This window comes from Muscardinus avellanarius, assembly GCF_963383645.1.
Source record: "Muscardinus avellanarius genome assembly, chromosome: 3".
In the NCBI taxonomy this organism is placed as follows: domain Eukaryota; kingdom Metazoa; phylum Chordata; class Mammalia; order Rodentia; family Gliridae; genus Muscardinus; species Muscardinus avellanarius.
In genome coordinates this window covers 150,711,308-150,727,365 of record NC_137788.1, presented here as the reverse complement: position 1 = coordinate 150,727,365, position 16,058 = coordinate 150,711,308, and the positions used below count along the sequence as shown (strand labels likewise).

The 16,058-nt window shown below is 39.7% G+C and overlaps 1 protein-coding gene across 1 annotated transcript in view; it reads left to right on the top strand.

Annotated features, from left to right (window-relative positions):
* The window catches only part of AGBL1 (AGBL carboxypeptidase 1), a gene marked incomplete at both ends in the record, with an annotated part of 531,035 nt that overhangs the window by 268,831 nt on the left and 246,146 nt on the right, over nt 1–16,058 (top strand). Inside the window, one exon of the mRNA XM_080692476.1 lies at nt 15,191–15,371. Within this exon, the coding sequence (XP_080548602.1) occupies nt 15,191–15,371 (181 nt within the window). The remainder of the gene's footprint in view (nt 1–15,190; nt 15,372–16,058) is intronic.

Here is a 16,058-nt window from a genome sequence, read left to right as displayed (position 1 = left end):
GACTGAAGTATGTAGCCCAAAGTCAAAGGAAATGAATTTTGAAAACCATAATCAAATGTATAACTTATAGTCAGGTGCTGTGACATACTTCTGTGATCCCAATACTTGGGAGGCAGAAACATGAGGATCACAGTTTCAAGGCCAGCCTCTGTAACAGGGTGAGACTCTATTTCAAAATACAAAATAAAATAGGGCTAGGAATATAGCTTGGATGATGAATGCTCCTGGGTTCAATCCCTAGTACTAAAAAAAGTATTACTTTAATTTATAATGAAGTACACACACTTACATATGTGCATGCTTTTACTAAGAATCAGAAGAGGTCATCACACAAGGTGGCCTAGTCCTATTAAGACAATCCACTCAGGACACCAAAACATACTCCAGAAGGCAGATTGGTCCACACAGAATCAAAGCAAATCAAAGCAAAAAGAATCTGGTGTTAATAATATAGTAATTCTTACAGTCATTAGGCTATGTGTCAGCCTTCCCACTCAATCAACACTTAGGGCCTAAATAATTGTACCCGACTCCTAAAACCACAGGACCGTTTCTCCTGGTCAGTAACAGCAAGTCCTGATGTTGCATGTCTCCATTTTCCTTATTTTTGCTCAGATCCAAAAAGGCAACCCTCATTACATTATTTTATATTGCAATTTAGTCTTATTTTACAGAAGTGACATCTCAGTGTAACAGGTTCCTGGCATGTTAATCTCACTGATAAGCTGGCTCTAAATCACCATGTGGAGAAGCTTCGTGCCGCTCCTGTCCAGTGGGACCTGCAATTATCACTAGTTCCAGGGAGCCAGGGGTCCCTTTTCCCCCTTACATCAGGGGCCCTAGGACATTTAGAGGCCAACTCTAAGCCCTTAGTCCTCTTCCTCCTTAGGACTGGCAAGTATGATCTGTGCAGTTGTCTGGAGGGCAAACTGGCTCCTATCAGCTGTGTCATTCCTGTGGCCTTTCCTCCTTCCCACGGTAGGATAGAGACCATGGGAAAGATGCCATTGTGGAGAAAAATAAATTGTTGTTGCCTGGGTGGGGATTTTAAGTCCTGGTGTCATATCTGGGCATTACAAACCTGGGCTTCACACTTCATTTTGCCCGTGGACAGACTTTGCATCTAAATAGGTCACACGGCACAGTGTGTTTATATGCATTTATAATACAAATCCATAACTCTATGCATAATACAAGCAAAGGAGGAAAGGGGCAAATTTCAGAGTTTAAAATACAGCATCGTCATCTTTTTTAGAGCTGGAGTCACCTTAATGCGCTGTCTGCCTCGTTCAGGCAAACTTTAAAATAATATCATATTTCACAAAACCCTATTAAACTGTCACATAAATTCCCCTTATTTCCTTTTCCCGTCAATGCTGATTACCATGGAAGATATTTCTGTGTCAGTGGAAATTTTTTCCCTTACCATCAGCCTCCTCCTTTTGCCTCGTTCATTCAGGGATCTGTCCTCAGCCAGTGGTGTCTGGGGCATGCTCCGCGTCCCCAGAATGGGGAAGTGCAATGCCCCTGCCAGCTCTGGTGCTTCACATCTTTGCTGAGACTTCTGAGCTTATATCTGGTCTATTTTGAGAGAAATGCTGATTTCACAGGGGCTTGTGAATAGTTATGATTCAAGGGGCCACTTGCTGTGTGTCTAGTTCAGGCTAAGCTCTTTATATCATTGTGTTTGATCCTCAAAACAATACAAGGTGGGATGATGATGATTATTACTATTATTATTATTCCCACTTTACAACAGAAGAAAGTGAGTCTGGCTGTAAATAATGTATGCAAGGTCACTGTGGGTTGCATGCTGAGGTTACAGTCATCAAGTGTCCTGATTTGCCCAGGTTTGAGGGGTTTCCTTGGACATAGGCGTTCACTGCTGAAACCTGGGCAGTCCTGACTAAACCATGATGGTTGTTCATTCTAGTTTAGATCTCGGTCTATTTGAGTCCCCGAAAATCCTTGATTTTAACCATTAAGGATACTGCTTTACCTACAGAGAACAGAATATAATGTATTAATCAGATTAATTACTACAAAAATACCTACTCTTCTCTATTCCCATCTTTCTATATTTTTATGTTTTAGATAAAACCTTTTAAAGTCAAATTTAAGTGGTGGTTTTTCACAAACTGGATGTGGCTACAGCAATAATCCATTCATTTATTTGATTTATTGTAGTCTGAATAACAGTAATTTTCTTTAGTAATAATGTCAGTAATCATACACCTTAATTACACATATTAAGTAACACGTGCCATATATTTTGAAGAATGTCTTTCATGCATTATCATATTTAATTTTAACAACAATTCAATGAAAAGGGTATCATTCCCAGTTTCGGCAAATAAAGCCCTGAAGCTGTGAGTACAGTCATTGCCCTTATCCATGGGTGATACATCAGACCTCCACTGATGCCTGAAGCCATGAATAGTGCTGAGTCATTTATACACTATGTCTTTTCCTATCATGCATACCTATGATAAAGTTTGATTTGTAAATTACTTGCTTTGAGATACTAACAAGCTGGGTGCAGTGGTGCATGCCTGTAATTACAGGACTTAGGAAAATAGGGCTGGAGATGTAGCTCAAACGCAGAATGCCCCTGGGTTTAATACATAGCATCACTCCCTCCAAATAAAAACAGATAAATATATTAGGCAAGATATGGTGGCACATGCCTGTAATCCCAGTACTTGAGAGGCTGAGACAGGAGAATCGCAAGTTCGAGGCTAGACCAAGCAAATTAGTGAGACCCTGTTTCAAAATAAAAATTAAAAAAGGGCAGGGGATAGCCAGGCATGGTGGCACACACTTATAATCCCCGCTCTTCGGAGGCTGAGACAGGAGGATTGCGCAGGTTCGAAGCCACCCTGACCTGGCTTAAGAGTCCCTGTTTCCAAATAAAATATAAAATAGGCCTGGGAGTGTAGCCCAGAGGTAGAAAGCTCCTGGGTTCCATCCCCAGTACCAGCAAAAAAAAAAAAAAAAAAAAAAAAAAAAATAGGGAGCTGGGGATGCAGCTGAAAATTACAAGGCCCCTAAGTTCAATCCTTAGTCACACACACACACACACACACACACACACACACACACACACACACACACACGAGATAAACAATAGCAATAAAGCAGAATGATTATAATAATATGCTTCAATAAAAGTTACGTGAATGTGGTTTCTTTCTCTTGAAAGAGTCAAGACAGATGGTATTTCCAACTGTGGGCATAGAAACCTGGGACAGCACAACCATGCTCATGGGGGTCTACTGTGCTCTGGTGACTAAGCATGAGGGCATGCAGAGACGAGTCCTCACTGGCACAAGACAGACTCGAGGGAACAAGATTTACCTCCCTCCTTCCTAGAACATGTGCTTTGCAGCAAAGCCATCCATAATCACCATGCAGTTGTATCTCGATTCAAAAACGTGGAGGATTTTCACCTTTCCCAAAGATTCATAGCAGTGTGGTTCAAAATTGAGAGCTCGCAAAGCAAATTTAGATGATGACTTGATTTATAAAATACTCATTTACATGCAGGCTGTAAGGCCCACCTCTGGCAGCATACTCTGGCATGGCCTAGGGGACCGTTTTAAACCAAGATACTAGTGGATGTCACTTGGCATGTAATGACTTCCTGGGGACATTTAAATCTGTATACTGCACAGAAAAAAACAATGGCCACATGCTCACATAGCAGAATCTTCATACTATGGGCATGCAGTCTTCTCCCTCCCTCTTCCCTCCTATCCCTCCCATTTCTTCTACACATTCTTCTATTCATCTAGATATTTCTCTTTTTCTTTGGTGTTTTTCTTTGGGGCTCATCCCTGAAAAAGAAAATGAGGATTTTATTAACCTCCTCTTGGTTTGTAAGTCCAATTGTGCGCATGCATGGCTTAGAACTCTATTTTATTAAGTTCCTGCTCTTAAACTGTGTTCTTTTAGACTCCTCATCTTTGTATGAATCTATGATGGAATGGAGACACGTCTCTTAATGGCTGCACAGTAGGTATTTTAAAATTTTTGCTTTCAGTGCTGACCATTAAGGGTGATATTTTCCTTGCTAGTATTTTTTCTTCCAATGCATATTATTTATAAAGTGTGTGTGTGTGTGTGTGTGTGTGTGTGTGTGTGTGTGTTGTACTAGTCATTGTGTTGCTTATTCATTCCTGAGGGAATAAGTTGAACTAAGCACATATATTCAGGCCCTTTTTATATCTCAGGCATGTTAAAAGTTGGTTGATCCATGATATATCATATTAAACACAATAAAATATACTCATATCTCACATTGCTTATCTTTTGAAAATTATCACATTAATTTCATGTTTTCTATTTCGACTGCAGGTGATACTGAATTTAAAGTGGCTGTTACTCTTTAGCTATTATTGTCTGTAATCAGAAATTCTTGCAAAGTATGGGAATCTTACCTACAAATTGCCTTAACAGGCAATGAAATTTTTATGAAGACTAAATATAACAATCAACAAAGTTGACATAATATTCTATTTTTTTGGACAATTAAGCATTTACTTCAATTTAAGAGTTTTTTCATCTTTCAGAACCAATACACTTTTTTCAGGTCTCACATATTTTTCTGACTTTTAGAAAACATGTTGTCTTTTGCCATTGTGATTAGAGACCTAAGGAGTGCAGAACCCTGCATGTCTCCTGACTTGAGGCTTGTTCCAGCTGGGAAGAGATAAGAAACTCAAGAAGCAAAAGATAGGGTGGTCTGATACAATTTAGGACGCACTAGAAATAGGTGCCAGATGGCATAGGATCAAGGATTTGGGAACATTAAACTTGAACTCTGAAGGTGGTAAAAAGGGATGCTATCCTTGTATGAGTGAAACTTGAGCTAAATTTGAAGTCCAATGAAATGGCTCCATAAGAGAAGGGAGCTGGGCACAGTGGTGTATACCTGTAATCCCAGTACTTGGGAGGCTGAGACAGCAGTATCTTAGCTTGAAGAACAGCCTTAGAAACTTTGCAAGGCCCTCAGCAACTTAGTGAGACCTTGCTTTAAAATAGAATATGGCTGGGTTGTGGCTCAGTGGAGAATGCTCCTGGGTTAAATTCTGAGTAATCCCCCCATCCTGGTTAAATTCTGAGTAATCCCCCCACCCTGCACCTAGAGAGAGGGAGGGAGGGAGGGAGGGAGGGAGGGAGGGAGGGAGGGAGGGAGAGAGAGAGAGAGAGAGAGAGAGAGAGAGAGAGAGAGAAGAAGAAGAAGAAGAAGAAGAAGAAGAAGAAGAAGAAGAAGAAGAAGAGGAGGAGGAGGAGGAGGAGGAGGAGGAGGAGGAGGAGGAGGAGGAGGAGACGACGATGAGGAGGATGAAGGAGAGAGACAGAGGGATGAGACCAGCAGTTTAGCAAGAGCCTCAGCAACTGAGTATGACCCTGTTTCAAAATAAAATATAAAAAAGGCTGAGGTTATATCTTGGAGGCAGAATGGCCCTAGGTTCAATCCGCAGTACAAAAAGAAATAAAAAATTAAGAAAGGCAGAATTAAACATTGAGAAAGGAATTCAGAGGGCAGCCTTTGATCCTGGTAGGAGCCTGGTTTGGAAGCAGCAGCATTCTTTATGCGCAGGTCTCAGTCTCCAGTTTTTAGGCCTCAGGGTGCCACTGATGTTTTCCATCAGGGATGCTGACCAGACCCGCTATCCACATACTCTGCTGGCTCTACACATCTTAGGAGCTCACTGCTTGCCTGCTAGGGCTCTTTCTTGTGGCCCATTCATCTGTGAATATACTAATTCCGAAGGTGAATGCATTTAAATGGCTTAAACATGAAAGGCAGGTTGCCAAGCAACTGGGAATCTGTGAAATACCCTTGTCAGATCCCGCAAGTGAAGCAGGACACCACCAGGGTCATCTTGTTGCAACAGCACCAATAACAATAATCCTCGTTACATTCTTTGTATTTTTTTCTCCTTTTCTCGTTCCCTCCTCTCATCTCTTATGTAAACTAGCAGCTCAGTCTCGATTTTTATAATATAACAGCTTCATTTAAACCAACATGTTCTACAACAGCTCTTGCGGGTCTGGGGATGGAACTCAGGGGCATTTGACCTTCGAACCACACCCTCTGCCCTATTTTTATTCTTTATTTTGAAACCGGGTCTCACTGAGTTGCAGAGGGCCTCACTAAGTAGCTGAGGCTGTCTGCAAACCGTGATCCTCTGATCTCAGCCTCTCGAATGCTGGGATTACAAGCGTGTGCCACCACACCCAGCTCTTTCCTTCCTTCCTTCCTTCCTTCCTTCCTTCCTTCCTTCCTTCCTTCCTTCCGTCTTTCTTTCTTTCTTTTCTTTTCTTTTCTTTTCTTTTTTTCTTAATTCTTTAATACTGGAGATTGAACTCAGGGGCATTCTACCTCTGAGCTACTTTCCCAGCCTATTTTATTTTTCATTTATAATCATGGTCTAAGTTCCTGAGGCTGGCCTTGAATCCATGATTCTCCCATCTCAATCTCCCAAGTATTGGGAAAATAAGCAGATATCACCACACCCTTCCTTGCCTCTCCTCATCGATATGTAATAAAATTGCCTGATCAGCTCCTGTGATAGAGAGAAACTTTGCCTCCAGAGAAAACTCTGTCTTTGGAACTGCCTCTGCTCAAATACCTTTGGGGGCACATAATGTAGGAAAGAGCAGAGCAAGAAATATTATCTGACCTGAGAGCAAAGTTATTTAATAGGACTGACTTCAGTTTTTTCTCAATGAAGCCAGTAGCTTCCTCTTTCTTCAGGCTTCCCATCTTTCAGTGCCTTCTATCCTGAAACCCAAGGAAATATAATAAAGTGTATCAGAGCAGGGTGCATTGGATGGGCCTTCACGGAGCATGCCAAGTTCCTCTTCCAGTCTCATTTTGGTTATGTTTCTGTGATGTTTATGGAATTTTGTTATAGTGCTCAGGCCCAAAAGGTCTAGAAGAAGATGGTGTTAATCTTGGTCATGTATTCACGAAATAGTACTTGAGAAACAACCAGCAGAAATCCACCTCCATTCTCAGTGGTCTGTAGATGCTGGGAACCTTCCTGAGATCTCTTAAAGCTTGAGGGAGTTAGTTAATGCTTTCTTCCTGGCAGTATTTAGTCTATGAGAAAGATGTGGGGGGCAAAGGAGTCTGTATACACATGAGCCAGCAGGACCAAGACACAGTTGCAGACATCCCTGAGATCAGCTGATAGATGGGTGGGCGTGTGCCTGCACAGCATCTGTCTGCAATTTTTGTGATGCGATTACATACTTCTCCCAAGTGACTGTTGTTTTTGTGTGTAGTAAATTCCCCAAACCCAATCCAAATACTATATTATTATGCTGTGTATATCATGTATCATTATAGCACAGATGTATTATTTTTCATTTCCAGCATATTATAATATAACACAGTCTCCAGAAAAATCTGTACAGTTTGACGCAGATGAAGAAATGCAGATGAATCTGCTCATATTTATGCAGAATCTAAAATTGTTATCTCAGCCTCGATTACACCACTTCCTTTTGGTTATCTGAAAATTGCCCAGGAATAGATTTGCTGATTTTCTTTTCATTATGTGAGCCCACATTCTTATAGTTCAGACAGAAGGGTACAGAATAAGAAGATGAAATTACCCTTTACAAAGCAATCCGAGTTTGTAGCATTTCAAAATTGGATTGTTTCATGAGAAAACCAGGCAATGGAACAGAATTTTGTTTGGAGAGGGGAGCCCTATACCTTTATTCATTATTTCAGTGTTTCAACTTCATTCTACTGTGCATGTTAAGTGTACTAAAGGGTTTCAATTAGGGACTTGATAGAGGGTCTAGATTCTTATTCTTCTAACTGGTATCTGTGAGCCATATAAGGCTATGGAGAAATTAAAAGTGGTTAGTCCAAATTGAGAAGCGCTGAAAGTGGAAAATGCAAACTTATGTTGTCTCCATATAAAAATGTGTAAAATGTCACATTAATCATTTTTAACATCGACTACATGTTGAAATGGCAGTATCTCGGCCATATTTGGTTAAATGAAATGTGTTATTAGAATTAATTTCAACTTTAAAGTATTTTATTTTCAAATGTAGCTACTAGATAATATAGTTACCTAAGTGGCTCACATTAGGTCAAGAGCTTTGCTACTCACACGTGTGATCTCTTGAATCAGCAACTTTAGCGGCACCCTGGCAGGTTCATAGAAATTCAGGCCCTATCCCCAGCCTCACTGGAACAGAACCTATATTTTAGCAGTGTTTCCAGTGCATTGCCATTTGAAAAGTACTGCTAGTTGAGGAAAGTTTCTAAAAGGTCTCATTTTCTCTTTCTTTCTCTGTTTCATACTTCCAATAAATATCTTTAGGTTTCCCATGAGAAAGCTGGAATGCTTTGAGGATAGAGACTCTGTCTATGACTCATATCTATAGTGTTTGGTACAGTCTTTGGCTCACAGGAGACACAATACATGTGAATAAATACATGCGTACTTAATCCTGCCTGCTTCTTTGTGGTGGGAAACATTCTTTCTTAATGATCACACAGCGTGAGAGACTCAGATGGGTGACTGTTGTTAGAGCACATGCTTTAAAGTACTGTGTCTACCACGACGTGGTGTTAGTGTCTGAAGCACAGAACAGTGCGTCCCTGTCCTGTGCTAGGAACCTGACTGGTATCACTGCCTAGAGTTTCAAGTTATCACTCTGGCTGTGGCAGGGAAGGCTACCCGGAATGGAGAAAAGTGCAATTGAGATTGTGGTTCCATGCGCGGTTCCTTCTTACCCACGTACTACATTCCAACCCCATTTACGTTTATTCTGTGTCTTATACTGGTTGACTTTCTCAACTCGGAGAGATCTACACTTAGCTCTCAGCTTCTCCAGAGCCTTCTTTTTCCTCTGAAGTGATACCCCGTCCTCCTTTGTCTTCTCCCTAGCACTTCCACGATGACGTTTTGCTTTCCCCACCAGAAAGTAAATTCCTTGTTGGTTGGGATAATGACTCTTTCACAGTTTTAGTTCTAGCTCCCATTACAATTCTAGTTCCCTTTACAGAGCTCTTGTGAGGCACAAGAACTATAATGGTAATTAGACTATACAGTTTTTAAAAATCCCCACTGAGGTGAGCCAGGCTGTGAGAATTTCTTTCTCTCCTCCCCTGTCAGGGCATGGACCCCCACATCTCTTTGGTGGAAACAAAGAAAACCCTTCCCAGGCAGTCAGAGCTTCTCAGGCTCCATAACATCAGGAGTTAAAGGCAGTCATTCCTCAGGTTTGGAAGACAGACAGAATGCAGAGTTCTGGGCGATACCGAGTCTGAGGCCACTTCTTGCCACTGGAGAGGGAAAAGATGAGCAATTTGACATGAATTGGGACTTTTACCTCAGTTCTGAAAGCAGCTATCAAGACACACAGTTTAGGAACTATTGACTGGTCTGTTTCTTATTCTGATGGTTGTGGGTCAGAAAGAACATAGCTCAAGAGTTTGAGAAGCTGGGCATGGTGGCACATGCTTTTAATCCCATCATTTGGGAGGCTGAGACAGGAAAATCACAGGCACGAGGACAGCTTCAGTTACTTAGACCCTCTGCAATATAGTGAGACCCTGTTCAAAATAAATAATAAACAAATATGTGTAAGTATGCAGCTCAGAGGTAGAATGCCCCTGGGTTTTATCTCTAGTAACACACACACACACACACACACACACACACACACACACACACACACACACACACACACAATGTGAAAGATGGCACGCCAGCAGCTAGATAGACCTTGGGCTTCTGGGAAGGACTCTTGCCCTGAAGTGAAGAGCAGCAACCCATCTATCCCACACTGAATTGTTCTGAAGATGATTATTGGCAGTGATTCCCTGCACTAGGTTCATTCTCTGCCATCTGAGTTATGACTACTTTTTTTACTTATCAGCATTTGCATGTGAATATCAGAAAAAAGAGAGACACACAGAGAGAAATATGAAGCACCATGTAATTGTGTTCTGTTTTCAGCTCTATTAAAAGAATATGGAAGAATACAATCGAATCAAAGGAGACTGAAACCTCTTTAATTTTCTTCCAGCCATATTTTACATTGTCCTTGATAATCACAGAATTTAGTGCTGTGAAGACTTAAGAGCTTCATCTTCTAGGTCAGGAACTGAGATTTCAGGAAGATTTTAATTTTTCCCAATCCACTCAATTAGAGGCAGAGCCAGACCTTAAACCCATCTCCTGATTCATAATCTGTATGGTGTTCATTTCCACCTCAGTTTTTATTTCAATAGGATTCATTTCAGCCTTCCACTTAAGTATACATACACAGAATTATACATGTGATACATGGTAAAATGAAAAGAACACTGGATTTTGATGCAGAACACCAAGCTATTCCCTGGCTTTTTCTCCTTTCCAGCCTTACAAACAAGAAGAGAATGATAATACCTGTCTTGTCTACTTCACAAATTTACTACAAGTACTAAAGGAATAATATAGGTGAAGTGCCTTCTGAGCTGCAAGGTGCTATGGAAATGTCATGAATATGTCCACATATAATCCCATACGTTTCCGCGTAGCAAGCCAGCACGATTCGTTAATCTGTCAGATGTCCACAAGTTGTCATGATTTTGCTGCACGGATTTAGAAGAATTTTTATTTTGCGGTACTGAAGAAATTCTGAGAAATTAAATATTCATCAGAAATAAGTGACATAACCTTTGAAGAGAAAGAAATTCTTCATTATTTGCACTCGCTAGAATTTTCTCCTTGGAAACTTTAAGAGAACCAATAGAAAGAATTAAAAGTATAAGAAAGTTCAAGAACTTAGAAATTCCAGTGAAAACTTTTTTTTTCCTGTTCTTGGAAAACACAGATAAAACCACATACTTCAAAACCAAAAAAATACACACGCCTATTTTAGCAAAACAAGACAAAGTTCTATGCACTTTTAAGGACTATTTCTAAAGTAGCCAAGTTGTTGCAGGATCCCAGTAGAAGGAACATAGAGAAAATGGGAAAATTGATAGTTCATCAGTAGGGATGATATTGTTTTGTGCACTGAAGAGATATCTATAAAAACTGGAGATAAAAATGTGATCATTTTCAGACAAATTTTAAGCAAGAGTATTTATTTCAGGAAACTCATAGGGAAGAAATGCGAGGAGGTGATTTTTAGAAAGAAAGATAATAAAACTGATGGAAGTGTGTAGGAGCATGAGGAGTGAAGAGCGATTATGTGAATAAATAGTTGATTTAGTCAACCATAATACTGACTTTATAACAATACACACAAGCATTCTGTGGATTTCAAGGTATATTGGGGGGAATTAGAATGTATTATATTATATTATACTATGGCAAGTCAAAAATATATCTTAAAATATCTAAGGTAACCAACTAAAGAAGGACAAAAGATACATAACTACTAAGCTAACTGAGGAGACAAAAGAGCGAAGCTGGGAGGGTGGCTACACAATCAATCCAATCAGTCAAAATAAAAGCAAGAAAGGAAAGAACATCGATCATATGATATTCAGGACAAATGGAAAGCAAACAATAAAACGATGACATTAAGCCCACATAGGCCATCAGTTTCAACAAATGTGAATTGAGTCAGTGTTCCAGTTTAAATAAAATAAAATAATTTCAGCCTGGATAAATGACAATATCCAACTGTATGGTGCTTTAAGAGACAAATACCCATTTAAAAGGTATAGAGAGGTTGAAATTCAAGGGCTCGGAAAAGTAATCTACTGTAAATACCAACCAAAGGAGAGCCATGATAACTATCTTAATAACCGACACAAAGGAGATGTGAAGGCAGAATTCCCTAGGAAAAACAGAAGGGAAGAATAAGAAAAATGCATCAGTATTCAGTTAATAATGCAGCCTTAAGTACGTAAAAATACAGGTAGAAATAGACAAACTCGCAATCATCTATAGAAACTTTCCATATATCCTTTTTAGTAATAGAACAAGCAGACATAACATTAGTAAGAACACAGAAAATAGAAATAACATCTAATAGACTTGACCTGATTGCTAAATAGGGAATATTACATCCGATGACATCCTTTTAAGCACATAGATAACTTTTACAGAATTTTCTCATATACTGGGTAATGATCTAAATTCTACTTGGACAAAGATACTAAAAAATACAAAGAAGGAAAAATAAAAATTATGAACAAAAACTAATGGAAAAGACTAAAAATGATAAAATTGAGAAATTAAGAAAAACGAACCTATGTCAGAAGTAAAAATAAAGGGCATCAGTGGAGTCGCCACTGATTTATGCCCACACCTTTGAAATATACTTTTTTTTTTTTTGGTGGTACTGGGGTTCCCGGAAGCCTTTCTACCTCCAGGCTACACTCCCAGACCTATTTTTACATTTTTATTTGGAAACAGGGTCTCCTAAGCCAGTGCCCGCGGCTGGCTTCGAACCTGAGCGATCCTCCTGTCTCAGCCTCCCAAGCGCGGGGATTACAAGCGTGCACCACCATGCCCGGCGTTGAAATATACTTTTAATATAAAAGTATAATTAACAAACTGACAAAAGAAGAAATAGAAAATTTAAAATGTCAAATTTATTAGTTCATAATTTTACCATGCTGACACAAATTTATTAGTACATAATTTTACCAGGCTGACACAGGGGGATTGCGGTTCATGGCAGCCTCAGCTACTTAGTGAGGTCCTCTGCAACTTAGACCCTGTTTCAAAATAAATAATAAAAAAGCAGAGCAGGGGATGTAGTTCGGAGGTTGAATGCCCCTGGGTTCCATTCCCAGACCCGAAAAAAAAGAACATTGGTTGGATCTTTCTACCTTGATGGTCACGAGGCTTAGCATATTCCTTTAGTGGTCAAGTTGGCTTTCTCCTCTGAAGACATCACATCTTTGAACAAGGCTGGAAGAAGAAGAATGGTAAAGGACAAGATGAAAAACAAAGTAAGCATTCACCAGGTGAACCTGTCCCCTTTAGTAATTTTTTCAAAAAGACATCCTCTGCTACCATTTATATCTTGCTGGCTACAACTATATTACTTACTTGACTCTACCCACCTATGAGAGTGTCCATGAAGCTGAATATTTTAACCTTGGAAAATTCTTCCCCCTAAATATTATAGTTTAGAAGAAGAGAATAGTTAATGAGCAGGCAACTTGTAGTTTGTGCCATTTTTATAATACCATAAGCGAGGATTTGTCCTTTCATTGGTCCGGGATGATTCTACAGGAGACTTCATTACTGATCACAGGACACTAGTGTCATGCAAACTCCATTGTTGAGAGTGTCTGAAGTTCAGGAAAAGTCCAAAGCCTGAAACAGCACATATCAGGAGGGCTCACACCAGCCTGACACCAGCCTGCTTTTCTACGCTCATATTCCACCACCTCCGACCCTTTGTTTCAGCCACCCATAATGCCTCTTCATTTTCAAGTGCATTGACTTATCTCTTTCATGTGTGTCTTTTTCTGTTTGAAAATCGCTTTCACCTTCTGTATCTGCGAAGATGATTCTTATTCTGCAAGACTCGGTCCAAATACCATCACATCTCTGGAAATGCCCATACCTTTCTCACTCAGTTCTATTTTTGTGCTTTATGTACACCTCCGTTAGCTCACTTGTCATTATTTGTCACAACTGACAAATGATAAGACCTCTTAGAGAAAAAGGACCATAATTTATTCAGCTTTTTTTATTCATTGCTTCTTGCAGTCCTGGAATATATTTAAGGCACCTGCCTAAGGAAAAACATAACTGACTGTTACCGCTAATACAGCGATGACCTACAAGGAGGTGAAGCTAGCTGCTGTCACCACAGTTGGTGGAAAGACACGGATGTATGCTGCTTAAATCTTGGCATCAGTGTGGCAATCAGCAGAAATATGGAAGGGGCAGATCAAGTGGCTCTTTTACTTGGTCTTAGTTGGTGGGGATATAATTCAGTAATTTGGAAGTTCATTTCTTTGTATTACCTTTTCTTTAAATTTTTTCTGAAAAGTCAGTTATCTTTCTTTATATACAATTTGAGACACAGTTTGTGCCCTCAAATGATTGAGTGAAAAAGAGTTAGGATGGGGCAGAAATAGATATCTACATAGTTGTTTTATTAAATTATTGAACTATTAATATACTTAAGACATATAAAACTGTGTTTAGCACAAGACAAACACTAAATAAATGTTATTACTAAATGTTAAAAAAGAAAAGAGTTAGAAAATAAAAAAATAGAATTTCAAAAAGGAGTAGAGTAGACATGGTGAATTCCTCATATGGTGTCTTTCTCCCTACCTCCTTCCCTGACTTTATGGGTAGTGAAAATCACTGGTCAATCCAAACACCTTTATTAGAGAATAAATCTTAATACCACCATACTCCAGTTTATTTATTTCAACGAAAGGAAGACAAGCCTATCCTTCCATCATCAATGCATCCTTCTTAAGATCTCTTCAGACCCATGGATTTTTGTGATGGGACAGGGAGGATTTTTTTAAAATACCTTTTGCAAAGTGAAGAAAGTATTGTGACTTCAACATTGAGATTCAACTCTTCTGTCAAATCTCCCTCTAGGATCAAATTCAGTATCTTACAGTCATAGCATTACCCACACATCAGTTCTGTATTTACCTCCCATTTCTTCCAGGGAGTGAGAGGGAGCGTTCCTTCCAAGGACTTTGTAATTGAGCAGGGTAGAAACTAGCATGTTCAGAATGGCAGAAAAATACTCTGAGGATTTTATATCTTTTTGTTTTTCTTACAACCACATGAGATCATTATTATTGTTCCCACTTTACAGATGAGGAAATAGCCTCAGAGAAATTAAGTCATTTGCCTAAGATCTCGCAGCTGGTAAGTGATGAGGATAAGGTCCAATCTCAGATTTGTGACATTTTGCATTATGCTAATGGACTCTGGAGAGTTAATTGGTTTAAAATCTGCTTCTTGGCTTCTTTTCATACTGAGTAAGTGCTTCTGCTTTTGATAGCAGCCTTGAGCATTAACTTTATCTTCTCTTGAGCTTTGCAGACTGTGGAGGCAGATGGAAAATGCATAAATGTAGATCAAATATGTATTAGGAACTATCAACCTCTTTACAACTTCATGCCTTCAGGTGTAATTCTGTCCCACTGGAGACTATCTTGATGGAAATGAGAAGCGTATTCAGGTTTAATTTTTCTTATGTCCCCTTTTTGCAGGACATCGTCCCTATCAGGTGATCACAGCCCGAGTTCACCCAGGAGAGAGCAATGCCAGTTGGGTGATGAAGGGAGCCTTGGAGTTCCTGATCAGCAGCGACCCTGTGGCAAAGCTTTTGAGGGAAAACTTCATTTTCAAGATCATCCCTATGCTCAACCCAGATGGTGTCATCAATGGCAAGTATGTCACACACCTGGCCTGATAAAGATCACATCTGTGTTACTATAGTGACATACCGTCATTCCATCTAAGAGGGGTGATGAAGAGACCTTGCACCTTTGGCAGGAAGAAATTCTTTCTCCTGAGTTCCTGTTTTCTGGGACAAATAACAGTGTATTCTCCATACACATGTATACCAGTGTCCTGATTTCTTAAAACAAAAAGTATAGAACATAGGCAATTAAGGCCAGAGAAAATAATCTAGTCCTCTACTCTTCCTTCAGAATTGAGGTAATTGGTGTTCTGGGGAATCAAATGGCTTGTCCAATGCATATAGTGAGTTAGTGGCAATTGAGGGCTCAATATGTTAATTCTTCACAATGAAGATGAATGCTTTTATTTATTATTAATGTTTACTGCAGAAAAATCTTTATTTTCAATTGTGTTTTACTAGATTCTGGATACAGCTGAAATAAGGGTGTCACTTTAGCTAAATGGAATGTTGGCTGAAAAAGAGGATAGGTTCTCTCCCTCCCTCCCTCCCTCCTTCTGTCCCTCTCTTCCCTCCCTCCCTCCCTCTCTCCTCCCCCCGCCTCTCAAGCTGGGAATTAAATCCAGGGGCATTCTACCTCTGTGCTGTACCCCAGCTGTTTTTTATTTTAAATCGGTCTAAGTTGCTGAGGCTATGCTCAAACCTTCAATCCTATC